General features: G+C 36.0%; 1 protein-coding gene across 4 annotated transcripts in view; it reads left to right on the top strand.

The window, feature by feature from the left end:
- abcc3 (ATP-binding cassette, sub-family C (CFTR/MRP), member 3) overlaps positions 1 to 26,566 on the top strand; it is an 85,686-nt gene that overhangs the window by 36,143 nt on the left and 22,977 nt on the right. For all 4 annotated transcript variants that reach the window (XM_073866593.1, XM_073866594.1, XM_073866596.1 and 1 more), the window contains exons 5-21: positions 2,482 to 2,607; positions 2,799 to 2,860; positions 2,977 to 3,108; positions 7,255 to 7,488; positions 9,963 to 10,140; positions 12,906 to 13,067; positions 15,897 to 15,989; positions 16,508 to 16,711; positions 17,245 to 17,391; positions 19,536 to 19,623; positions 19,789 to 19,855; positions 22,304 to 22,434; positions 22,516 to 22,688; positions 22,830 to 22,997; positions 23,105 to 23,288; positions 23,385 to 23,493; positions 25,316 to 25,472. In XM_073866593.1, coding sequence (XP_073722694.1) covers positions 2,482 to 2,607; positions 2,799 to 2,860; positions 2,977 to 3,108; positions 7,255 to 7,488; positions 9,963 to 10,140; positions 12,906 to 13,067; positions 15,897 to 15,989; positions 16,508 to 16,711; positions 17,245 to 17,391; positions 19,536 to 19,623; positions 19,789 to 19,855; positions 22,304 to 22,434; positions 22,516 to 22,688; positions 22,830 to 22,997; positions 23,105 to 23,288; positions 23,385 to 23,493; positions 25,316 to 25,472 — 2,415 coding nt within the window. The remainder of the gene's footprint in view (positions 1 to 2,481; positions 2,608 to 2,798; positions 2,861 to 2,976; positions 3,109 to 7,254; positions 7,489 to 9,962; positions 10,141 to 12,905; positions 13,068 to 15,896; positions 15,990 to 16,507; positions 16,712 to 17,244; positions 17,392 to 19,535; positions 19,624 to 19,788; positions 19,856 to 22,303; positions 22,435 to 22,515; positions 22,689 to 22,829; positions 22,998 to 23,104; positions 23,289 to 23,384; positions 23,494 to 25,315; positions 25,473 to 26,566) is intronic.

The raw sequence follows: 26,566 nt of genomic DNA, 5'->3' as shown, positions 1-26,566 counted from the left end.
TTGCTCTCACTTGAAATGTGTCCCCACATTTAGTCCTTGAATTTGAGGGTATTGGACCTGAAAAGTCATTGAAAGGTCCTTGAATTTGAAGTTAACTAAGGTGTGGGAACCCTGAATTACTGAATCTAAACATAAGAGTTATTTACAAGAAAACATGTCAGACGCACTTAGAGGGTTTTGCATCTGTTCTCTTACTTATTATTATTGTATTTTCACACGTTTCGACAGTCGTGGATCATTTTTATTTCGAATTTAAGGAACTTTAAATTGTGTATGCATGCCTGGAAGATCATTGACAGTAATAAAATCTAAAAGTAGTGTAAAAGTCTAGAAAATGTGTACAGTGAATTTGCGCTTTTATTACCTCTAAATACTGAATTGGTTAAATGAAAATGGGATAATGTCTAAAAAACACCTGTAATCACAAGTGACTGAAAAATGTCAAGTTCATTGATCGAAAAGTGTGAGAACCCTGCATGTGGTTTAGGATATGTGTGTTTGATTCATTCTGCACAGTTTGCTCTTTTGTGCATCATTGACCTACATATTCAGAAACCTCAAATCTGAAGGAGTTCAATTAAGGACATGACTGTTTGAAGAGAATAGTGTTTCTGTTGTTCCTGAAACCTGCTTCAAGACAGATTATCTAACTCACAGACACAAACACAGCTCAAGGCTGCCACTCCAGAGAGGCTCCACTAGCTTTTGTCTGGGTTTTGCTCCTGGTCCTTACTGATGCCTTCTAGTAGCCCTCTTTTTTACAGTATTGCAGGGATGGGCACTAAAAGTGAGAATACATTATCAACATTAATAATGGTAGTAAAAAAATCAGCCATACAAAATATTTACATTTGTCAAGTAACTGTGTTCCTGTACAGCTCAGTGGTATAGCATTGCGTTAGCAGTGCAAAAGGTTGTGGATTCGACCTCAGGGAGCAGACATACTGTTACATTTTTTTGTAATGCACTGTAAGTCATTTTAATGTAAATGTAAACTGTCTTTGGTAACACTTTACTTGAAGGGATGTGCATAAGACTGACATGACACCTTCATAATCATGACATGACAGGTGTCGTCAACATAAAGGAGATTTTATGCACGTATATGACAACTATCATTAAGTGTCATTTGTTCAAATATGTCATTTTTAATACAAAGATGACATTGTTTGAGATGTCTTTGTTATGACAACTTGACATCAACCAATATATCATAACTTGTCATAACTGACCACTTTTTACTGGTGATACAAATTGAATTTGTCATTAAAATGTCATTAAGTGTTAATACTCTTTCAAATTGTTTTATAATAGCATCATAAATATTCTTCAGTTTAAAATGTTTTTTTAGTTCCCCCCAGGTGTTAGAGAAATAAAATCAATCATCCAATAATAATAGTACTACTACTACTACTACTACTACTACTACTACTACTACTACTACTACTACTACTACTACTACTACTACTACTACTACTACTACTACTACTACTACTACTACTACTACTACTAATAATAATAATAATAATAATAATAATAATAATAATAATGATGATAATAATAATAATAATAATTAAAATGGATAAAATTATATTTGATTGCATTTGGAGACCGATTCACCTAAAATTAAATAAAAATGGTACAATAATGGATTAAGCCATGCAGCGCTGGATAATGTTGCTGCAAAAACAGTTAACTACATTTAAATTAATTAATTAAATGTTTTGTTAGTTTTTTGGACTATGTCAGAAAATTTCATAACCCTCTGTGCGAGGAAGAACAAGTTTTTAGGTGTTGTGCTCATACATGAAGTTAAGTATAATCGTTTGACTTGTCTGTTGGGTTTTGTTAAGGTATTTAAAATTATTTGACAGAGTATTAACACTTATTGACATTTTAATGACAAGTTCAATTTGTATCACTGTAGTTGAGGTCAAGAAAAATATTCATGATGCTGTTATAAAACTATTTGACAGAGTATTAATGACAGATTTAAATGACACATTATATTTAATGTTAACCCATAAAGCTATAGTTTCTTAAGTTTGAATGTCAAGTTTATGACAGATTTATGACAAGTTATGATGTATTGGTTTATCTCAAGTTGTCATAACAAAGACATTTTGAACAATTTCATCTTTGCATTAAAAATTACATAGTTGAACAAATAAAACTTAATGACAATTGTCATAAATGTGCATAAAATCCCCTTCATGTTAATGACACGTGTCATGTCATGATTATGAAGGTGCCATGTCAGTTTTATGCACATCCCTTTAAGTAAAGTGTTACCCAGTCTTTTTAAGGGGACAGCCCTTGTTAAAGGTTGGGTTAGGTTAACATCTTGAAATCGAATGAAAAACTCAATTTATTTGCTTAAAAAAAGAGAATGGAGTAAAATAAGGACTTTCTGGACTGATGGTATTTTTCTTGCATGTAGAGACGTTATGAGTACTTGATAAAGCATCATTTTTTTTTTAGAATGGAGTGGAAGACAAGCTGAGATTCACAACGTTCTACATTTATTTCGGGCTCACCCTGCTTGAACTCATCCTATCATGCTTCAATGAAAAGCCACCTCTTTTCTCCAATGTGGTCACAGACCCTGTAAGTGTGTAAATGTGCAGCCTTGAACATTAACAGTCATCCTCATTGTCTTTATAATTTATGTTATCATCAAACATTTAGAAGAAGGATTTATAGCCACAAACTGTGTCTGGATTAGAACACAAAGGTCTTGGAAACGACAGAACAAGAAGTGCCTAAAGTGCCTTTGATGTTTCTGTTGTTTTTTTCAGAATGTATGTCCAGAAACAACTGCTGGGTTCCTATCAAGAATGACCTTTTGGTGGTTTACAAGGTGGGTATTATGTTTGATATAGCTTTTGGGTCATCATCAACACACAAGTTCAACTAATATTGTTAATATCTAACAAATCTAAAACTGGATTTTAAATTGATGTGTCTGTTCTACAGCATGGCTATCAAAGGCTACAAGTCCCCATTAGAGAATAAAGACCTGTGGTCTTTAAACAAGCAAGACAGTTCAGAGGTGGTGGTTCCCAGTCTGCTCAAGGAATGGGAGATAGAGAAATCCAAAGCACTTAGGTAGGTCCCGTATTTTTGATTTAAATCAAGATTTTGCAATATTTTGCTAGTAAATAAAATAACGGTAAGTTAACAAAATCAATGAGAGCATGATCTGAAACTCTGGGGCGTGTTTGCTGTCTGCCCTGAAACCACACCCACTCGTGGTAAAGCTCCTGTTTCTCAACATTTAAATACCAATGCAATCTATAGACCCTTTTTAGGTTGGTAAACATTGTGACGTGTTTGTGTGGGCGGGGCTTAGTTGGAGGCAGAAAGAGCCACAGAGCTTAAGCTAGCACTATTTAGGGGGATTTATAAAACATGGATGCAGAAAAAGGTCAGAAACTGGCCGAATAGGTACAGTCACTGATTCTGCGGGACCATGACACCTATTTTTGTAAATTAAAGGAACAGTATGTACAGGGAGCTACACTGCGAGCAAAATGGTCGCATATGCGACCTTTTGAACTGCCGTTGCGACCCTAATTTTTAATGGGTCGCAAATGTGCTACCTAGTAATGTTTTAGACAATATGCTATGATTTACTATGAGCATTTATTAAAACAGAAATGTGGATTTTAAGAATACGTTTTATAACGTGCTCTGAGCCATCAACACGTTGGCTTCATTTTGTGTGAAAGCACGTCGTGTCTCTCCCCATCAGTGTGCGTTTGCGTGCACAGCTGTTTCTCAATGAATTGGGTGCGACGCGACGCAAGCGCAGTGTCTTCCATGTTTCTGAACTTGAGCAGAGGTCTTTCTTCACTGAGGACGCGGGACCCGTATGGTTCCGGGTTTATATTTTAAATGGTCTGTCGGGTCCGGTTAGGTCCTAGTTTAATTACTTTGGGTCCCAAGTCTGATTTATATTGAGTTTATAACCCGAGTCGATCGGAAAACGGCCATGAGCGCTACCGCGCTAAAGCTCGAGTGCAGTTTAGCGTGCCTTCGGTTTCTATGGCGATGGTTCTCGTTACGACCACGCGCTGCGTTTTCTTTCTCACATGTTTTTAATAATCTTATTATTAATAAACCATATCTTTTCTAAAACCATATCCATATTAAGTTTGCACAGATGTAGCAAAAAAGCAGTGCTAATGTCAAGCCCATTGCACTAAACGAACAAAGCAATGTAAAGTTTGTCACCGGGACAGCAAGTAGATTTGAAAATAAAATAAGTGGAATAATATTATTGAAATAATAAGTGGATTAAGCTTTTTAAATCGGCAAGAGAGAAATAGAAAGATAGAGCAGAAGCAGTAAAAGTGCCTATAGAAATGATTACCATTATAACATCAGTCATAACATCAGTCACATTTATAATCTATAGACCTGCACTGTCTATTAATATACTATAAATAGTATTGTATTATATTGAGTTTGATAAAAGGGGTCTAATTGCTTCATATATCAGTGCAAAAACAGTACGTGTTTTCGTGGTGCTTTGACAAACAGTGTCAGCTTTGTTAATGGCAAAGAAAGTTTGAAGTGTTTAGATTAATGAAATATAATGTGAAATAAATATTAATTTTCAATAAATAAAAATAATTTGTTGTGTCACACATTATTAGTTCTTCGTCATATGTATAGTAGACCATATTTGTCAGTGGGTAATGATTGCCCTTTTTACTGATTACCACCACCAAGTAAATTTCAGATCTGTGGGAAACACTGACTGCAACGTTTAAGAAAACAAGGCGGCATGTGGTTTAAAAGATGGCAAGTAAAATAAAAAGCATATCTATATGCAATACAGTTTCATTATTGTTCATTATTAACCAGAGCGCCTTAATATAACTTGAAAAAAATATGTGCGACCAAATCATATTTTGCGCCAGTAACTGAAAAAGTTGGTAGCGCAAGTGCCACCAGTGGAAAAGGTTAGTGTAGTTCCCTGATGTAAGAAATGTATATCAATTAATCACAAAATGGCCCTGATATGTCACTAGACATTAAGAAATAATTTTCATTTCAAATACTTATATCACTCACAACAGTGGTCTGGCCAGGATATTGTCATTTAAAAAGTGGAGTGCAGCCCTCAACTGATGTTTATGTTGTCATTTTGTGTATTGCCCACCAGTTGTGTGATTGCAGTACCAGTTTCAGCCACAAGTTTTGTGATTGCAATACCAGTTTTGGCCACAATCCTTTAACTCTCGCGATTTAACCAGGTTTTGGATATTTTCTAGACAACATATTAATTACTTTCGGGTGGTTTGGGGAATTTAGTCCAGGCTTATTGTCTAATGTAACCTATTGCTGGGCTAATTAAGTGGATTATTTTAAGAGACCATTCTAAGGATGGCACACACATATATCGCTGTATGTTTGTATAACATTTAAGCTAAACAATAGCGCTGAAGGTTGGTGACTTTTCACATTTAAAACAGAAACTTGCTGACTTGTACTAGATAAAACCAACACACTAGTACATATGCATAGATTATTTTACCTGATATGAATTGTGCACTGCAAACACAAGCATTATTTATTATCGTCTCCGTCAAGTCTGTACGCCGTATTGCATTCAACCACAATTGTCTTCTTGATTTCTGTGAAGGAATGTTTGCCGGGATCTGGTAAAACTATATTTTTGAACAAAAAGTGCTGTTCCTTCTATTCTGGCAGCAAAAAAAACAAGGTGACATTTTAAAGTCCAAACCTCAAACTTTTAGAGCGCTGGCTTTGAGTTCCTACTTATTTTTTTAGCGGTTACGTCACAGTGACGTGGGTGATTAAAAAATATGAACATAGTGTCCGTGATTTTACCCATAGGTTTGTGAAGAGCTTTTTTGAAGCCAATAGTTGATGGGGCTTGCCGTTGTCATCTTGGCCGGGCATCACCGTCCATCACTAGCAGATAACCGAAAATGTCATGGTTCTGCCATCTTATCCTTTGTTTAATCTAGTCTTGTGGCAGAATCATGACAGACCCATGTTTTGTGTGGGTTCACGTGGTCTTAGTATTGGTTTACTGGACCACGTGTTCCAGTGTCTTGTCTCTTTTACCCCGCTCCTTGTCATCCTCCTCATTATTGTTTGATTTATATCACCTGCTCCCATCTTGATTTGCTCCCCTATTCAATCCTCTTGTATTCATTGTCCTGTGCTTGTGCATTGTTTCCAATTCATGTGAGTACTCTGTTAAGTAGTCAAGTCTAGTGTTATATACTAAGTGTTTTGTCTAGTTTATTGTTTAGTGTATCCAGTTTAGTGTCATAGTTTGGTCCTGTGTCCTGTCTAGTTTAGTGTTCACTAAGTATCCAGTTTATGTTGTTTTGCCCCCTCGTGGGTTTTGTTTTTTGGTTTTGTCATTTAATAAAAGTCTTTTGTTAAGTACCTACCGTCTGCACTTGGGTTCCTCCTTATATACATAACAGAAAATAGGTAAAGAGGCAGGACGTGGGTGAAGTAGCTCGACTCTAGTGAGTACAGTGGCAGTTCACCTGTCACTCAAGTGGCCACGCCCTTAATTATGAAAAACTTTTAGACTTAATATAATTTAAACGAATGAGTTACAAAAAAATTCACCCCCCTCAAGAACAAAATTAGCTATATAGATCAAAAACACTTTAAACATATTATTTTCTGTAAAGTTGGGCTTTTTAACATGGGGATTTATGGGAATTTACTCCCTTTTGGAGCCAGCCTCAGTAAGGGGGCGTGCACACCAAAGCTTTTACGCCAGGGGCTGGCACATGTTTCAATTGTTTCCAATGTAAGGGCTGCGTTTTTCAAAACAGCAAGCAGCTGGCGGATTTTTCCACACTGAAAGCCGGCGCTCACAGCTACCAAAGCGCTCAGCTGAAGAAAGCTGGCACTCAGCTGAAAAATCAGCTGGCATTTGGCGTCCTCCAGGCGTTTTTAGACGCGTTTAAAAGTTTTGGTGTTCACGCCCCTTAACTCCACAATTCAGTACTACAAAGATTACAGTCTTTGTAACGTGTTTCAGCAAAGCGTTTAACATTTATAATGTGTTTAGAAACAATTATCTGAAATGACTTTAACTAAGTTTCAGCTTTTTTGCCCAGATTATTTCATATAAGTTTAAAAGCAATACAGAAAACTTTCCAGCCTGGTTGACATTACACAATATATAAAGTAATTTGTAACCTCAGAACATACAGTATCAATATATGTCTAAAATTCTTCGTCACACAGTGAACAGAGGGTGAAGGATCAGGCCACATTTACGAAACCTGGCACCGGTGCTGACACCAACCATGTTGGTGGCAATCCTGAAGAGGCGGAGGTGTTGCTGTCCAAACGAAAGGAGTCCCAGCAGCCCTCCTTTCTGCGGGCCTTGCTCCGAGCTTTCGGACCCTACTTCCTCATCGGCTCTGCTTACAAACTGCTGCAGGATCTCATTACCTTTGTCAACCCTCAGTTTCTCAGGTATGGGAGGCTGTATAACAGCTAAGTTATAGTTTTATGACAGGAAACTTTTAATAACATATATGGCGCATAAATGTGTCATAACTGTCAGGAAATCTGCCTTATCTATTGATTTTCCGATTTATGGCAGGGCTACAGGGCTGCTGTTTTTTTATGGTTGCATGTAGCCAGATAATCCTGGGAATGATCTAATAATCCATGATACACACGCTGTTCAACAGATGGAATTGTTTGCTTTACAAGCCCCGAATAGAGATAATGTGATAATAAGAAAAACAATAGCATCTAATGTTTCGGCAGTCCACTTAGAACAAGGTTGTACTGTATTAGTCACATGGTTTATTTTGCTTATTATAACAGCTAAAACTAACCAAACCTATTCTAACTACCTGGATGATGTGACCTGTTGTAATTATGTTTGCCACAGAACCAAGCAGATATATTTGCATGATATTTGCTTTAATTTCGGCCTTTCGTTTCCATATGTCCTTGCCAAAGTTTTGCAATGCAAATTGAATGTGCAAAAATGTTGCTCACTAGTCCTTCGTCACCATTTCAAATATACAGAACTGTGCAAAAGCCTAAGACCACCTTGCCACAATTAGATTTGTTGTTTTTGCAATGGTATCATGATCATGTATAATTATAATTGAAGAGTTTGGTTGCAAATCGAGATAACTCCGTTTTTAGCATTTTTGTCAAAACATGTTTATTATTATGTTATCATGTTTTTATTCTGTTTTATGGTGCTACTTCGCTGTATTTTTTAAGTTATGAAGGTTTAAATCAAAACAAACCAACTTCAGTTAAATTGATATTAATTGGAATCCACAACCAAAAAACGAGATTTCTGAACAATTAAAAAAACTGAGTTATCTTGTTTTGCAACAAAACTCTTCAATTATTTCTCTTTATTAGAAAACAACCAGAAAATAAAGTAAAATTGGAATAGAATATAAAAAACTGAATACAATTGTAACTAAAAATGTCAAGTATTTAGTGTTACCTCCCCTTACACTTAAGCAATACATTTTCAGAAAATTGTCCCAAGCTGTCATTGGGGCAGTGCCCCTTTTAAAGGTCCTAATATGTACCATTTAGTTACAGATATGTATACATTTGGTACTGAAATGTACCCTTGAGGTACTAATGCACTTTTTGGTACGCTGAAAAAAAATGATTCATTGAATTTAATCAATTTTTTAAGGTAAGTGGTTGCAATTAATTTATTTAAGTTACATTTAAACAAAAAAAATTAGTATTGTAAAATATAAAACTTTTGTTTAAATGTAGCTTAAATAAATTGATTGCAACCACTTACCTTAAAAAATTGATTAAATTCAATGAATCATTTTTTTCAGTGTATCAATAGGTACCTTTGACATGCTAATATGAACTCTTTGGGTCCAAAGATGTACCGCCCCAGTGCAAGGGACCATTTTTTGACAATTTTTTTTTGACATTGTAGCATAAACCTGCAGGGTGTTTTAAAACTAAATGAAATTAAACTCTAATTTTAATCTAATGACCTCAAAATGTACCTTTTGCCTTAACATTTTGAGTTAATTCAACATAAAATATTAGTTAACAAAAAAAGTCTGTTTGAATCTTAACATAAAGAGCGAAGATAAATATGGTTGGTCATTGCACTTTGCTGGTGGTGGCCTGAGACATTTGCATAATGCTTTTTGCACAATACACTATTGTACACAGTATGCATGATGATATATGTAAATATAAACCACATGGCGGAAAAGAAACAATAATTTGATTAATCTTCACTAATGTCATACAATTATACCAGTGGCGGCTCGTGACTGCTCATCCGAGGATGCGCTAATTCAAAATAAGTGTTCGGATTGTCACGTGTGGTTCCCTTTTCCAAAATATGTGTCCTGCGTGTGGAGAGATCCTGTGTGCATCACGTGTTTTGTCAAAGTAAGTGCCTGCTGCACACGCGTCAAAACCGTTTATGATAAGAGACGCTCACGTTAACAAAATACACGCAAGACACTTCCTTAACAGTAAACTCTGATTACGCGTGACATTATGCGAGTATCTGGCAAACGCGAGCGTCTCTTTTATCATAAACCCTTTAGATGCGTCTGCAGCAGGCACTTATTTTGGCAGGACACATGATGCACACACGATCTCTCAAGGCGCAGAACACATATTTTGAAATTACAAACCACACGCATGACAGGCTACATACATGTTGTGACGAACTTCGCATCGAGCGTCCTCGAAAAAGCCGCCACTGAACTATACAATATTTAACAATTGTTTGCACTTTATTTTGCAGTACAGTGTTGTTCACTTCACAAAACACTATACAGTATGTACTTAATATGGGATAGGGTTATGTTACTGTGTACAGAGTAGGTACATTGTATGTACATGTAGTATGGGACTGTAAATAAAGTGCTACCTATCAATCTATAAAGCAATGGTAATAAATGCCCTCTCTTTTCCAGGATGTTGATTGGCTATACCAAACAGACGGACGCTCCGACGTGGTGGGGCTACGCTTTGGCCTTTCTGATGTTCGGCACTTCCCTCCTGCAGACGCTCATCTTGCATCAGCACTTTCAGTACTGCTTCGTAACAGGCATGAGGCTCCGCAGTGCAATCGTAGGGGCCATCTATAGGAAGGCACATACTGCTGAGATGACCTAAACTTGTTAATGCTGGTCTCACTGGTCTTTTTAGTTAGCTGGTTAACCATTTATATTCATAAGGAGCACAAGTGCTGTGAAACCCTATTGTAAAAACACTGAATATGGATACTTGAGCTTATGTCAACAGTAACCTGTACTTGAATTTGTTATTTCTGCTATGACTGTACTGTTTTGACTGTCAAGAGTTACATTTAGAGTACAAACACCTTTTTTCTAGATTGTTGTGGGAAAGATGTTGCACGTATCCCTTAATGCAATCTAAAGGATACACTCTTAAAAATAAAGGTGCTACAAAAGGTTTTTCGCAGCGATGCCATGGAACAGGGTTTTCCGAATTGCAGGGGGAATTGCCGGGGGTTTGTGAGTTGATGAAAAAACAATGAATTAATAATTTCAATTAAATAATAAATTTAAATAAATAATTTAAAATAATAAAAAAATATAACATTTACTAACATTTTATTCTGTGTGTCATGAAAATTACCAGATAAAGGTCCAATAAGTAAGGAATAATTGATGACGGGCCATTGAATTATTCGAAAATAATGCACACTCAAGGTAATAATTACACCGCGGGTGTGCATTATTTTTGAATTATTCAAAGGACAGGAGTCAATTATTCGATTTATACCACGGTTACCACAGACATTGCTAAAACATTGCTCTGGTGGTTATTGTAAGACATTTGACAGGTCAGTTGTGCATTTGACAGAAAAATAATCAACACCTATGGAACATTTCTCAACCAATCAGAATAAAGCATTCAACAGCCCGTGCTATAACAGGTAATAACAACATAATGACAGAAAATACTACTGATCAAACTTGTTTTTTAAAGTTAAAGATGCAAATGAGCTATTCAATTATTGAAATATTTACTTAATAATACTTAATAATACTTAATTCCTTAATAATTTTAGGCCAAAGGAGTTCGTCTGACAAAAAAATTGAACCATTTGGTCAAAGGTTCTCAAAAGAATAATTTTTCCTACCTTTTAATAGTCTAAAGCAAGACTTTTTTTTAACTTTTTTGTCAGCCAAACCTCCTTGACCTACATTATTCACTTACAGTACCCCTGAGATTTTAAGTATTTCAATAATTTAATACTGTAGCACATTTGCAAGTTTAACTTTTAAAACATTTATTTTCTTGCTAAATAAAACGTATTTGTCCATTTTGCATGAGTTCTCGTTTTTCTGATATATTATATATTTGTTGTGTAATGCTCACATGATAAACGAATATTAAATTTATTTTAAAATGTATTTGCATTTTATTATTTAAGTGTAATTAATAAAAAAATTATCCACGTCAATTTCCTCTGTGAACCACCAAGGCTTCGCACACCCCATTTTGGGAACCCTATTGAACCTTTTAGGACTACAAAGATGCTTTTGTGCAACAGGATCTTTGGATTTCAAAGGATCCATACAGCCAAAGAATGGTTCCTTTATTACACCTTAATTTTTTATAAACGTAAACTACTTCGAATTAAATACATGCCTACAGGTAACACGCAAGAGCTGATGATTTTATATTTTATATTTATAGGGGCAGTTTCCCGGACAGGGTTTAGAGTAATCCTAAACTTAGTTTAGGTCTTAGTCATATAAGGACATTTAAGACGTTTTTACAAACATACCTCTTGAGACAAAACAATGGCACTGATATATATTAAGATATTTCAGTGCAAGATGTTTAAATCAAGGCACCTCAAACATGCATTTTAGTCGGGGACTAGCATAAGCCCTGTTTGGAAAACCGGTGCATAAAGTTAAACAAAAAATAATTAATCATTTTCACCTCGCACTCAGTTTTTGATTGACATACACTGAAATACACTATCCGGTTGACGGGGAAGTTAACATTTTCCGAAACGTATCCGAAAATTACGCACCTCAAGCAGCCCCTTTGCGACTCTCTAAGGAATGAATGACTTCCGGTTGATCTGCCGTCATTTGTCGTGTACAGTGGAAAGCTGAATCATTTCAAATGACTGGACAGTCCAAGTTTACAACAGAGTCCTTAGTGACTGCCTAACATTTATATTTATTTTAATCACATTTCCTTTTCTCAGCGTAATAATGTTTACACTGAACTTAATGACTGGATGAGTCATGGATTCAGGTCGCACTAGACATTAATGACTTTTTATATGTGAAAGGTAAAGAATACAGTAGGGTTTTACAGTCGGTGTGATGCTGTGGGAGTGGCTGCTTGTTTAAACACAGTAGTACACTTTAACCCAGAACTGCTTTAAGCCGCATGGGTACATTGTATTGGGTGTGACTTTTTTGTGTCACTGGCAACGTTACTAATTTAAACAGCAAAAAATTCTGCTTTGTCACCGTTTTTTTTTTTTTTTGTAAAACTGATTTCATTAAGTAATGCAGAGTGAGATAAATGAGTAATACTACATTATATAATGTTTATTCTAGTGCTGAAGTTGTTAACCCAATAAAATATAAAAAATTTAAATTTAAAAATGTGAAAACTCAAGTTTAATTCTTGCCATATATTTTTTAAGTAAAAAATTCAAACAAATGTACAACCTGCAATTATAAGTTCACTAAGTGTTAACAAGAAATTACTTTTTGATTACTGATCATAAAGTAGAAATGATAAAAACAAGATAAATAGATTAAAAGAAAGATATTGTCCTAACACAAGTATTAAAGCATTTTAGTCAGTTTAGTTTGGATGATGGATACATCTGATAATGTTATTAATCTCTCCAGGCACTAATAATCACAAATGAAGCCAAGCGTTCATCTACGGTGGGAGAGGTGGTCAACCTGATGTCTGTGGACGCCCAGACATTCATGGATCTCACCACCTTTCTTAACATGCTGTGGTCAGCCCCACTCCAGATCATTCTTGCTCTTTTCTTCCTCTGGAAGGTAAAATTGTACATGTTTTATTTAATTGTAGTATCACCCCATGCCTCTTTTGTTGTTTATAAATGACTATTGTTTCATTTTAAGCAGTGGGTCACAACTTTATGTTCTTTTCTTATCGGACGGCAAACATCAGGGATTAACATTGCTAAATGCAAATCAGTTGCTGGGTTTAAAAGGAATTTAACTTCCTACTTTATAATTTTATATGGAATGACATGTTTGCATATTCTGCAAAATGTGAAGGATGTGTCTAGTTAAACTTAGTAGTATTTAGCAATAAATTTGTCTGTCACTCGATAGGCGGATTACACAGACAGGTTGCATGACATGCCGGTTAGTGACACGCAGTTTAGTCAAATTGCAGGGCCGATATACCGGGCGATATTGGATTTTTTTCAATTGGCCAGTACATTTTTCTGTTACTTAAATTAGTTGTTTTTAATGAAAAGACATGCAGATGTAAAGCCACACACTCAACACGCAACAACCACAGTCTGGTGTGCAGCAAAGTCTTATTCAAACAGTACTGTGAGATGTCAAATCCATGTTTATTATGTCTTGTAAATATGTTTTAAGTACTTTAAAGGGTATATTTATAAATATTATGTGTATAACAAATATTTATTTAGTTTTATTTTCTGTTTTTCTCTCATTTACTGTAATGACATTTGTGATATGTCGGGCTCATATCGTCCAATTGGCCATTCTGCTTTCTTAATATCGGCATCAACCATTAAAAATCGGTCGACCACTAACGCCTTTATTCTCAAAACCAACAAACAATTGATGCAGTATTTAAAGAAAAATGAACAAAACCTTGGTAAAACTACATTAATTGGCGATTTTGAACGATAGATATAAAAATTCAAGAGTAAAATATTTTTTTTCTATGCAGCCTATATGTCATGTTATTGAGCTAGTATGTCATTGTGTATTCATAGTAATATTGATAAACTTCAGTGGTTGAACTGAAGGACTTTTTTTGTTTACTTTTGTTCGATTAAAGTAGTTCTAAACATCATAAACAGTTATAAACCACTTTTTTAAAGGGCCCATTTTATGCAAAGTTCACTTTTACAAAGTTTGGACATAAATGTGTGTTGGCAATGTGTGAAACAATGAAAAATATCCACCCACTCTTGCTTTTTAATCCCCATTAAACCAAATCATCTCTGTTTCTTTAAGGAAGAAATATGATTAATTCAGTGAGTGTATGTTAAAATTAATGCTGTGTATTTGTGATAAAAAAATTTATGACTAAATGAATCTTCAGTTTAAGTTATAGATGATTTAAACATGCTTTTATGGTTTGGGCAAAAAGAACTCCTGGCAACAGTGTTTTTGGATATTTGTCTAAAAATTGTTAAAAGCAATGCTAAAACAAAACACACTAGATAAAACGTAATGTATGACGTTTCTCATCAATCCATGATCTTGCGTCAATCCATGCTTGTCTGCTTCTGCTTTGCTCATGCTGTAGTATAAATGCAAACTTGTTAACATGGGTGCCAAAAAATGCTCTGCTCAGGCATGCGTGTGAAACCATTTCAGTAGCAACTGATATTGATCATATCGAGCATGCAATAGTTATATTGGTGGTACAGTACACAAACAGCCAAACACACAAAGTTGTGCTACATGCGCTGGAAACGCTCTCCAGACAAGGCAACACTAAACGTGTCGCTTTCGCGTGTGAATCTCGCGTCAATCAGTAGCAATAGTGTGATTTCTGCGTGAAATCACAACGGTCACATGCAGCATATTTTTCGGACGAGGCAACGCTAGACACGTCGCTCACGCGTGCAATCCCGCATCGATCAGTAGCAATAGTTCTTAAAAAGTCCGTCAAAAGGACTGTTCAGTATGTATGTAGCTGAGTGGAGCCACAGCCCTAATGATCCTTTTTAACCAATCCATGCATTGAGAGAGGTTGGGAGAAATACATAAATACTTAAATGTAGAAATGCATAAATAAATGTAAAAATAAATAAATAAATGTATAAATACATAAATACATGTATAAATACATAAATAAATGTAGAAATAAATGTAGTGGTGCAAAAATAATAAAATTAAAAGTTGATAATTTTGACAACAATATATTTATTTATTTATGTCTGCATTTATTTCTGCATTTAATTCATTACTTATTTATTTCTGAATTTCTAAATTTATTTATTTCAGCATTTATTTATTTCTCATTTCTACATTTCATTTATTTATTTATGCATTTAATTAATTACTTATTTATTCCTGCTTTTTCATTCATTTATTTATTTATGTATTTCTACATTTATTTATTTATGCATTTATGTATTTATTTATTTATTTATGAATTTAATTAATTACTTATTTATTCCTGCTTTTTCATTCATTTATTTATTTATGTATTTCTACATTTATTTATTTATGCATTTATGTATTTATTTATTTATTTATATACACTTAAGTCATTTTTCGTCCTCCATAGTTGTAGCACTAATACGGCTAAAGATACCACTGTACAAGACTGTATTAACAGAAATCAGATCTATTTTTAAACTAAAGCAGTAGCTCATTTGCATTTAAATAGTGGCATTTTGAACATGCTATAACAAATGATCTGTGGGGTATTTTGAGCTAAAACTTCACAAACATATTCTAGGCACACCTGAGACTTATATTACATCTTGCAAAAATGGGCATAATATGTGCCCTTTAAAACTTCCAGTTAGCCATATAGACATATAATAATGCATTTTACTGAAGGCATTTATTAAACCTGCATGGTTGTTGTAAATATGGTGGGAGATTAGATCTATTTTCATTATATTCTTTTTCTGTCTTCAGAATCTGGGTCCCTCAGTACTTGCTGGTGTGGCAGTGATGGTTCTGCTTATCCCGTTCAATGCTTTTATTGCTATGAAGACCAGAACTTACCAGGTTTGTTTCCTTTTCCTCTCCAGATCTTCATCTGTGTCTGTCTGCAAACAGAAGCGTTTTTTTATGGTTATCAATATTTTTTTCTGGTCTGTGGTTTTGACAGGAACTGTTTAGTCTCTCACATTTTTGTGAAACTTTAAGCAAACCATTACTTCCTCTTAATTTGCTTAAGAGACATAACTAAATTGTCAACAAGACACCTTTCAGCAATGCTAAACTATTTAGACAATAGTTTACTCGTATAACAAACTATGTTTATGCAACAGTATATAAAGCAGCTTCTCTCGGATGTTGCATGGGAAAGACTCTTGGCGTAGTGTTGACGCTTATATCATTAACAAACAGATCGGATTTCATTGTAAGATGACAGTGCAAATACTAAGCAGTAAAGATCTTATTTGTAAACCAATTTGGTTTAGTAGTCAGTGTGAACAAAGTTGTAGAGTAACCATCTTAAAAAAAGTGAGATGACGTTTGCTCAGTTGTCTGATGTCACTTCCTGTTTGTACTTCTTACAGGTGGAACAAATGAAATATAAAGATGAACGCATCAAGCTAATGAACGAGATTTTAAATGGCATAAAGGTGTTGAAGCTCTACGCTTGGGAGGTCTCATTCAAGGAGAAGATCCTTCAGATTCGGAAAAAAGAGCTTAACGTGCTGCGTAAGACGGCCTACCTCAGTGCCCTCTCCACCATGGCCTGGACCAGTGCACCATTCATGGTAACACATCTTTCGTGTCTCATTTCTCTTATTATGTGGTTTATGTGTTTGAGGAAAATGCAAATCGCTTACTGTATCTTTGATATGCCAAATGATGCTGTAGATCTTTATCATGCATGTCTCATACTAGTTAAACAGGCATTAGTCAGATGTAACAGACAGATACGTGATGTGAGAAACTGGTTTGGCTGGAAGACTATCTTGTTTTAATGCAGATGATCTGTTAAATGTGTATACCCTGCTGAGAACCCCAATGCTGGTCAATGGTCAAATTATTTACCTTTACGTACATTAAGCAACTTAATATTAAGCAATGACAGTGCATACAAGGTATACACTATATGTATCAGTATGTGTATGCACTTGCATGAAAAGAAGAGGCACAGGCCCAGATTTTAATATAATAATGGATTATGTTTTAGTTTGTAATGGTTCTGAAGAACAAAAGAAAAAAATGGGGGTTTAATCATCATAAATGTGAATAAATAAATCTTTAAAATTTGTGCTAAACTATTCCTTTAATATCTCGGCAGGTAGCCTTGACAACATTTGCTGTATATGTGACGGTGGATAAAAATAATATCTTGGATGCAGAGAAGGCTTTTGTGTCCTTGTCTCTTTTCAACATCTTAAGATTTCCCTTGAATATGCTCCCACAAGTCATAAGCAGCATTGTACAAGTGAGTATTCACTTCTTTCTTTTGTTAAAAACTGTTGACCTGTAAAGTAAGGATATGGGTTAAATACATTAGCTCTAATTCTTGCTGTTTATACATCTTAGCATAGGACTGGCATGTAAATATTTGCTCCAGTTATATGCAGACTTTATGTATCCAACTTATATCATGACCATAAAACCTAATAACTTCAGCAAAAAACTTCATCCAAAAAAATAGTCCCTCCTCAAAAATTAAGATTAAAATAATGTTTAGACCAATCTTTATTTTAATTTTATTATATTATTCATTCCAGCAAACACAGAATGTTTACCTAACGTTCTTGGAAACCAAATAATAATGTTCTGGGAACATTTTTTATAGGTTTTGTTTTTGCAACCATAAAAAACTTTCTCATAATGTTGGAGGGTGGTTATTATTAAAAACCTAAAATAACAAGCATAATGTTCTCTAATGCAGTGTTTCCCAATCCTGGTCCTCGAGGCCCCCCTGACAGAAAGTTTTAGATGTCTCCTTAATTAAACAGCTGATTCAACTTATCAATCTCCTTCAAAAATGGTAAACATGTCTCCCTAACGAGCTGATGAGTTAAATCAGGTGTGTTAAATAAGGAGACATCTAAAACTTTCTGGCAGGGGGGCCTCGAGGACCAGGATTGGGAAACACTGCTCTAATGGTTATTTTTGGGGTGTTTTAACCATAAAAGAACGTTCCCCTAGCGTTATTAAAAAATAACGTTAGGGCAACGTTAGACTAACATAAAAATAACTATAAATAAATTATATTTCATAAAGAAACTTTCCTGGCTAACCAAAAAACAAATCTTGGAAAATAACGTTCTGGAAACCAAAAACTAACGTTGAGGAAACGTTTTGGGAACCAAAAAATGTTAGGTGGGATTGCTTTAGTTTTTTTTTAACATGCAAGTATTAAGTACTATATAATGCAATATTATATCTAATATTAAACATTTTTTACTAATCTCACACCAGATCAACAAATATGCAATTTTTACAGACATTGCATTACGTTGCAATACTATACAAAAAATATTTTTTTTAAACTATACATAAAGTATCTTTATCTCCTAATATGTTTTTTATAAACTTTTAATTTACAATAACTGACTTTCATAATACTATTACTATGACATTAAATGTTAATTTCTATATTACTGAAAGTGAATGATGAATTACACGTGATCCGATTGGAGGAGTTTTGTACCACTTGTGAAAAAAGGACCACAAACACTTATCTCATTCCCCGTCAGCCATTTTTTGAAAAGTTGCCCGCCAGCATTTTTTGTGATTTCACAAAAGTTTCACAAAATGCCTTTCAGGATTTTTTTTTTCTAAAAATATATAAACATACAAATATCAAATGAGAGAACAGACCATCTGCTTTCAAACAAACAAACAAAACGGGGAAAAAACGTTTCATCCCATCCATATTTTTTTCTCTGCTTATAAACTCTTAAATATGGGTATTTTTCTTTAAAAAAAAATTTTTTTAGCAAAAAGCTGAAATAATAGCCTTTTTGTGAAGTTATTTTGTTAGACATCAGATTCAGAACGATTATCAAAACAGATACAGAGTTTAAAATTAGTAAATAACATTTTGGCTTCAGTATTTTTATAAATTGGGTTAACATAAAAATTAATCAGGAACACGTTTTTATCTAAATGTTTTCTCTTAATTGACGAGATAACTCATCAATGTTGTCTATCAATGTCACTTTTTACTCAGCCGTCCAATCAGAGTAAAGGAGGGGGGACAATTATCACAACAGCCAACCGGTGCATCGTATAACGCCTGATACACAAAACAGAAGTAGCATAGGAACCAAAGAGCTTAATTGAAAAAATACTGGCAAGCGCCCACCGTTGGTGTCCGCACGGTGTTTTCATCTGTGTTTAAATGCTTTGGTTTACACACCCTCTTAGCTTTTCTGCACAAGCATTTTACCTTATATCCAAATGCAATGTCTACAATATTAAAAGCAACATACTTTAAGAGGGTTAGTCTGATACAGGTACAGTTCTAGGCTTGTTTAAATGATGACGTAATTTTCACCATGGTAGATTCCTGTAGAGATCATCATTTTCAGACATTGTAATCAGCCATAACCTGACATTGTTCTTTTTCAGGCCAGTGTGTCTCTGAAGCGTATCAAGGATTTCCTGAGTCACGATGAGTTAGATCCAGAAAGCGTAGACAGAAAAAACAATACTTCAGGTGACTTTTGCCATAGCTGACAAGCTGAAACATGTAAATGTTTGGGGGTTTCTGTTGGGTGTGGGAGTGAATATTTGCTGAGTCAGCATTAATCTCTGTTACGTTCTGAATGTTTTCTTTAGGATGAGTCAGAGCTTGACTTTCTCAATCTTTCTCTTTTTTCAGAATATGCGGTGACAGTGGTGAATGGGAAGTTTGCATGGGCCAAACAAGATCAACCCACTCTTGAAAAGTAGGAACACACATTTGTTGATATAATAGACTTTTGGAAAATTGCCAAGAGTTTGACATGCTTTATTTTTGAGTGTTCTTTAAAGTACATTCAGAAAATATTCAAACCCCCTTCACTTTTTTATTTTGTTATGTTGCAGCATGATACTACAATCATTTACATTCATTTTTTTTAATTAATCGACATTCTGTACCCTGAAAATGACAAAGTGAAATAAGATTTTTTTACATTTTTGCAAATGTATGAAAAAAGAAAACAGAAATATCATGTTTGCATAAGTATTCAGACCCCCTTTCACTTTTTTCAGTTTTGTTATGTTGCAGCCTTATCGTTAAATTATGTTTATCTATTTAACTCATTCCCCACCAGGCATTTTTAAAAAGTTGCCTGCCAGCATTTTTTGTGATTTTCACAAAAGTTTCACAAAATGCCACAATCATCATATCTACCCAATCAGCACAAAGGCAAGCCATATATAAGTCACAGTAACTCTCCAAAGATCCTCTGTTTATTTCCTAAACCTGGGGGGGGGGATGCTCTGCGTTCGGGCCACTTTCCGAGCTCAGAGCCCTCTCCCTGGACAGCACGCCAAAAACGTTTACTAATTTAATCTATCCAATTTATTTGTAAGTGTGAACTCATGAAACAATAAACAAACAAACAAAACGGAAAAAAAACTTTCATCATATATATATTATTTTTAGAAACATTTTTAGAATTTTTTGCAAATGTATGAAAAAAGAAAACAGAAATATCACATTTGCATAAGTAATCAGACCCCTTCACGAAAGTGAAAATAGATTTTTAGAAATGTTTGCAAAAGTGTAAAAAAAAGGAAACATAAGTATTTAGACCCTATGCAATAACATTTTTATGAAATTTAGCTTGGGTGCCTCCCATTTTTTTGGGAGCTAAGATGTTTCAGCTAAGTACTGAGTAAAGGGTCTGAATGCATATGTAAATGATGTACCTGATATTTCATTTTTTTTAATACATTTACAAACATTTGTAAAATTCAGTTTCTACTTTGTCATTATGAGGTACTGAGTGTAGATCAATAAGAAAAAAATGAATTTAAATGAGTCTGAATACTCTCATTAAATTCATATACGGCATCATGTTGATAACTTAAAATCTTATTGGTTTTGGCATGTCTCATGACTACTTAAAATATTTTATTTTGTCACGTAATGTGACGAATGCACTTATTGGAGTTTTGCTAATATTTTGAAATGCATATTTGACATAAAGCAGGGCCATTTAAAATAAAAGCAAAAAACTGATGAAAAACAGTGGCTATGTTTACATGCACAAAATTTTGTCAATCCGATTGAATTTAATACGATAGAAGGTTACGACGATACAGTTTACATGGACCCTAAAGATTGCAATCTGATTAAAATGTTGGTTTACATGTACATTCTATAGAATCCGAACCGAACGTCTGCGCAAGCGCACAACCAGGGTTGCCAGATTCGTGAATCAAAACCAGCCCAATGGACATTCAAAACTAGCCCAAAAGCATCCCAATGACTATTTACAGCCCAAATACCAAAAACTAAAGAACGAAATACTTACATCTTTAACCCGTAGAAAAAACAACAACTGGTGGAAACAGTTTAAACAGTAGCTCAAATCTAAACTCTAAAAAAGCAGAGGACTTGGCAACGCCTCGCTGCGGACAGCATCTCTCATTGAGTTCAGGCTTTATCTCTGGATTAAAGTCAAAGCGGAGTTGGAGAAAGTTGTTCTTAAGAAGTTTTCAGATAAAAGTAATGAAAACACATGTTTCAAAAGTCACAACACTTTTTTATTGCTTAAAGTAGCCTAATGTTTTAAAAGTACACATAAACGCAGCAGAATGTACATCGCGTGACCCCAGTATCCTTACCTTAATAATGCGTGATGCCACTGCCTTGCTATTGCGTGTTTCTGTGACAAGAATCATGTGACATAAGAGGTGAATATAAGACGTGAACTTGAGCACAAACGTTCTGCGTATGTGCACGATGTATTTTTGCATCCGATTGAGAAAATACTACGATTCACGCGTTTACATGCGTACTTTTCTCCTGCTGATCGGATCACAGATCGGAGTACACCATCCCCTTCAATACGATCCAAATTTGCATCCGATCGTCCTCAATCATATTGAGTAAGGTGTTTACATGAAGACGATTGAGCCATCAATACGATTACAAACGGATTATTTGGTTGCATGTAAACGTACCTACTGATAAAGAAAAAATGACCAGTTATGCCCCCTACAGTATACACTTGATCCATTTAGCAATTTTAATCATAAATCTTGACTAAAATGGTGTTATGTACCAATAATCCACACACATGTGCATCAAAGCAAACAAAACATTGCAACATGAATGCTCTTATAACAATGATGACAACAAAGATTACTCTGTAATAAAACAACTTGCCATCTGTTGGCAGCATTAATGTGATGGTGCCTCAGGGCTCTTTGCTGGCAGTGGTTGGACATGTGGGCTGCGGAAAGACCTCTCTTGTCTCCGCCCTGCTTGGAGAGATGGAGAAACTCGATGGCCAGATCTCCATACGTGGATGTAGCTTCACATAATGCTTTTGTTTTAATTAAATAACAAGTTCTACTTTTTAATTCATACATTGATTTTCTGTATAGGGATCTGTGGCTTACGTACCACAGCAAGCTTGGATCCAGAATGCCACTTTGAGAGACAACATCTTGTTTGGAAAGCCCTATGTGGAGCAAAGGTATCGCTGTGTGCTGGAGGCATGTTCTCTCACCCCTGACCTGGAAGTGCTTCCTGGTGGTGACCTAACAGAGATAGGAGAGAAGGTACTGTTTAATTGTTATATATATATGACTTTTGAACACATGTGTTTTACATTAAAAGTGTTGTTATGTAACTGTCGGTTTTAATGATCAGGTCATTTTTGCAGTTGGATTGCAGTGATTTGTTTCTACGTATGTACACAGGGCATTAATCTGTCTGGTGGTCAGAGACAGCGAGTAAGTTTAGCCAGGGCGCTGTACAGCGAATCAGACGTCTACCTCCTGGATGACCCGCTGTCTGCCGTGGACGCTCATGTTGCCAAACACATTTTTGACAATGTCGTTGGACCCGAGGGAATGCTCAAGGGCAAGGTATTCAGGCCATGACTCGGTTCAGACTTCTTCTAAATAATTTATGCTATAATTTGCTATGCGAATTAGCAATGCAGAAGTAAATCATTGTCCTGATCTCCTCGCAGACCCGGATACTGGTGACCCACGGGATCAGCTTCCTGCCTCAAGTGGATAACATCCTTGTGATAGTGGATGGCAGGGTGTCAGAGATGGGCTCCTACCAGGATCTTCTCAAGCAGAATGGGGCTTTTGCCGAATTTTTAAGAAACTACTCACTTGAGGATATCATTGAAGATGATGAAATGACCCGTAAGCACACAACACTGTGTATATATTTGGAATAAATACTGTGGTGATTTATATATGACTTATTTGTACTGTATTTGTACATTTTATTCTTTACAGTTTCAGTGGTTGATGAAGAAGAGGAATTTCCAGAGGACGCACTTAGTAACCACATTGACATGGTGGACAATGAACCTGCAGTAAATGAGGCACGCAGACAATTCATGAGGTACACATGAAGTTTTAATGCCCTCTCACTGTAGCACTTCTTTCTTTAGATGATAGAAATGTGGCTCCTGGCAACCACGTCATCTGCTTTTATTTTTGCGTGACGTATGCTATACACTACACTTACTAATTACTTCTAAACCACTTACATAGATACAGGTCATTGAAAGTGCTTGAATCTATTTTAAACAATACATTTTCTGGAAAAAATTCATATTATTCCCTGTGTAGTGTAGGATAATATCATAAAAATTCTAGACTTTTTAAGCACACGTGCTAAACTGTTCGCTTTAAATGTTTATATCTTCTATATGTGAATGTTGATTCATACCAAAATGTTTATTTGCATAGTTGTGTTTGACACATGAAAACGTCTCGGGGTACGTATGTATCGAGACGCTGCGCCTCCCTTGCCATACTTTCTGCGTCCCTGTAACGCCATCTTTGGCAATATTTCAGATAGCGATATACTTCCTGGCTCCCGCGTCACCCTGTTGTTAAGCCTCACCATTGGTTGAATTTGATATACACATTCAGACGCACTTACTTCTGGAGACGTCCCCAAAGTGTCACCGCAGTGACGCAGCGCAAGTTCCCTCGAAAGGGAACTGTAACAATGTATCTTAAAAGGTAACACGATGTAACCTTGCTCTCACTTGAAATCCTTGAAGATTTCCTTGATTTTGAGGGTATTGGACCTGGAAAGTCCTTGAAAAGTCCTTGAATTTGAGGTTAACTAAGGCGTGGGAACCCTGTTTACATTCACATTTATTAGCAATTTCAGCTACAGAAGCTCATCTGTTGGATTGGACCACACGGGCCATCTACCTTGGACCACTTTTGATAGGTACCACTGCAGTCCAGGAACACCCCACAAGAACTGCGTTACAAATGTTTGTCCTCATAGTTGATGTGTTAGTAGCAGGAAAAATGTGATGTCTAGACAACTGGGTGAGAGCATCTCCAAAACTGCAGCTCTTGTGGGGTGTTCCTGGTCTGCAGGGGTCAGTTCCTATGAAAGTGGTCCAAAGAACAAAAAGCGGTGGACTGGCGACAGGGTCATGGGCGGCCAAGGCTCATTTGATGCACGTGGGGAGTAAAGGCTGGCCCGTGTGGTCCGATCCTACTGATCCTACAAGCTACTATAGCTGAAATTGCTGAAAAAGTGACTGCTGGTTCTGATAGAAAGGTCTAGTAAAGTCCATGCCTTGACGGGTTAGGGCTGTTTCGATGGCAAAAGGGCGACCTACACAATATTAGGCAGGTTGTCATAATGTTATGGCTGGTTCGTGTGATTGCTCCGTACCGTACTCGCGTTTGGTACACTTAAACACATTGGTTAAACCAGCAGCAAGCATGCTTGCACTATCTGTCACTTGACATGAGACATCAGGCCTGATTCATATTTGTTGCTTGTTGTTGGGAACCAGTTGGGCCAAATAAAGGCGAGGAGCTGGATTCGGTTTGTCAGCACTTTTCTGTAAAGTCATTGCAAAAGTCCCAAATATGTCATCAATCAGGTTGACTAAAAGAAACATTTCAATCCAATTTAAAAATGTCTCTATAGGCTCTACAGTAATTTAAATCTTTTACAGAGCACAATAGTAGGCATGCCATAGCTTTGTGTGGCAGACTACAACAGAATCCAATATAAATCTATCAAAGAATTTCATTTTTTAGGAGATCGCTTATGCTCTGCAGGGCTTTATAAATACCCCATCCATGCATTCTCCAAACCCTCTTGTCCCCTGTGGGAGATGGAGCCTATGCAGTTTCTGGTCAGATTTTTTCAAGCCTATTTCTCGACCCTTTTCCGCCTGCAGGCAGATCAGTATCATGTCCAATGACGTGGAGAACCCAAAGAACAAGTCCATCCGTCACCGGCGCTGCAGTGTGAAGAAACTCGCAGAGCCCCAAGTGGAGAAGAAGGAACAAAAGGGGGAGAAGCTCATCCAAGCAGAAACGACCGAAACTGGGCGGGTAAGTGACTCGTGACTGCCCCCATCTGGAGAATGGGAACTGTGCAACCACACTCACAGCACACTAGATCAGGGATGGGTAACTTCAGTCCTGGAGGGCCTGTGTCCTGCAGAGTTTAGCTCCAACTTGTCTCAGCATACCTTCCTAAAAATTTCTAGTATGCCTAGTAAGACCTTAATTGGCTCCTTCAGGTGTGTTTAATTATGGTTGGAGCTAAACTCTTCAGGACACCGGCCCTCCAGGACCGAAGTTGCCCATCCCTGCACTAAATGCTTTTGAGGTACAAGCACAGTAGCTGCGTTTCCATTACCCTTCATATTGCACAAATTTACATAAAATATCGAAACAGGTAATTTCCGCTAATACACCCATTACCAAAAAGTTATTATGCTTGCATGGGGTGTTTTTTTAGGCAATTCGAAAAAGGTGCGAATTGAAAATATGTCCAATAGAAACACGTCAAGTTCGAGAAAACTCCCATGTATCGCAAAAAAGTTTTTACGCTCACATGAGGTGGTTTTTTAGACAATTCGTAAAAGGTGTATTTCACAAAACTGCAATGGAAACAGTTTATTCGCATTTTCAGCTTACCTGACACAATTAAGTCACATAATTATTATTTGAAGATGACGCGGTATATACTAAAACCTCCAAAAAACACCTTAATACGTGTCTGCTCCCAGGTATAAGAGGCTTTCCTTGCCAATAATGTTTGGATAACACTTCTACATCTCTTTTGATTTAAAATAATGTACTTTTACCTCCAAGATACACCAATACGTTGCCGCCCCTAAATATTAGGGGCTTTCCTTGGCATTAATGTTTGGATCCTCTTAGGGGTCGTGCACACCAAAGCTTTTACATCCGCGGCCGGCATATGTTTTCAATTGTTTCAAGCTCTGGTTTTTTCAAAAAAGCTATCAGCTAGCAGTTTTCTCCGCGCTGAGCGCCAAGAATTGAAAAATATTCAACTTTGGGTGAAAAGCTCCGCTCGTCAATGTCAGTTCTCACACACCGTCCAATCACAGTGGAGGAAGGGCGGGACAAATATCACAACAACCAACCGGCGCATCGTACAACGACTGATAAACAAA

Source organism: Misgurnus anguillicaudatus, chromosome 4 (genome assembly GCF_027580225.2).
Source record: "Misgurnus anguillicaudatus chromosome 4, ASM2758022v2, whole genome shotgun sequence".
Taxonomy (NCBI): domain Eukaryota; kingdom Metazoa; phylum Chordata; class Actinopteri; order Cypriniformes; family Cobitidae; genus Misgurnus; species Misgurnus anguillicaudatus.
Note: the sequence above shows the minus strand (reverse complement) of the source record. Positions and strands in the feature narration are given on the sequence as shown.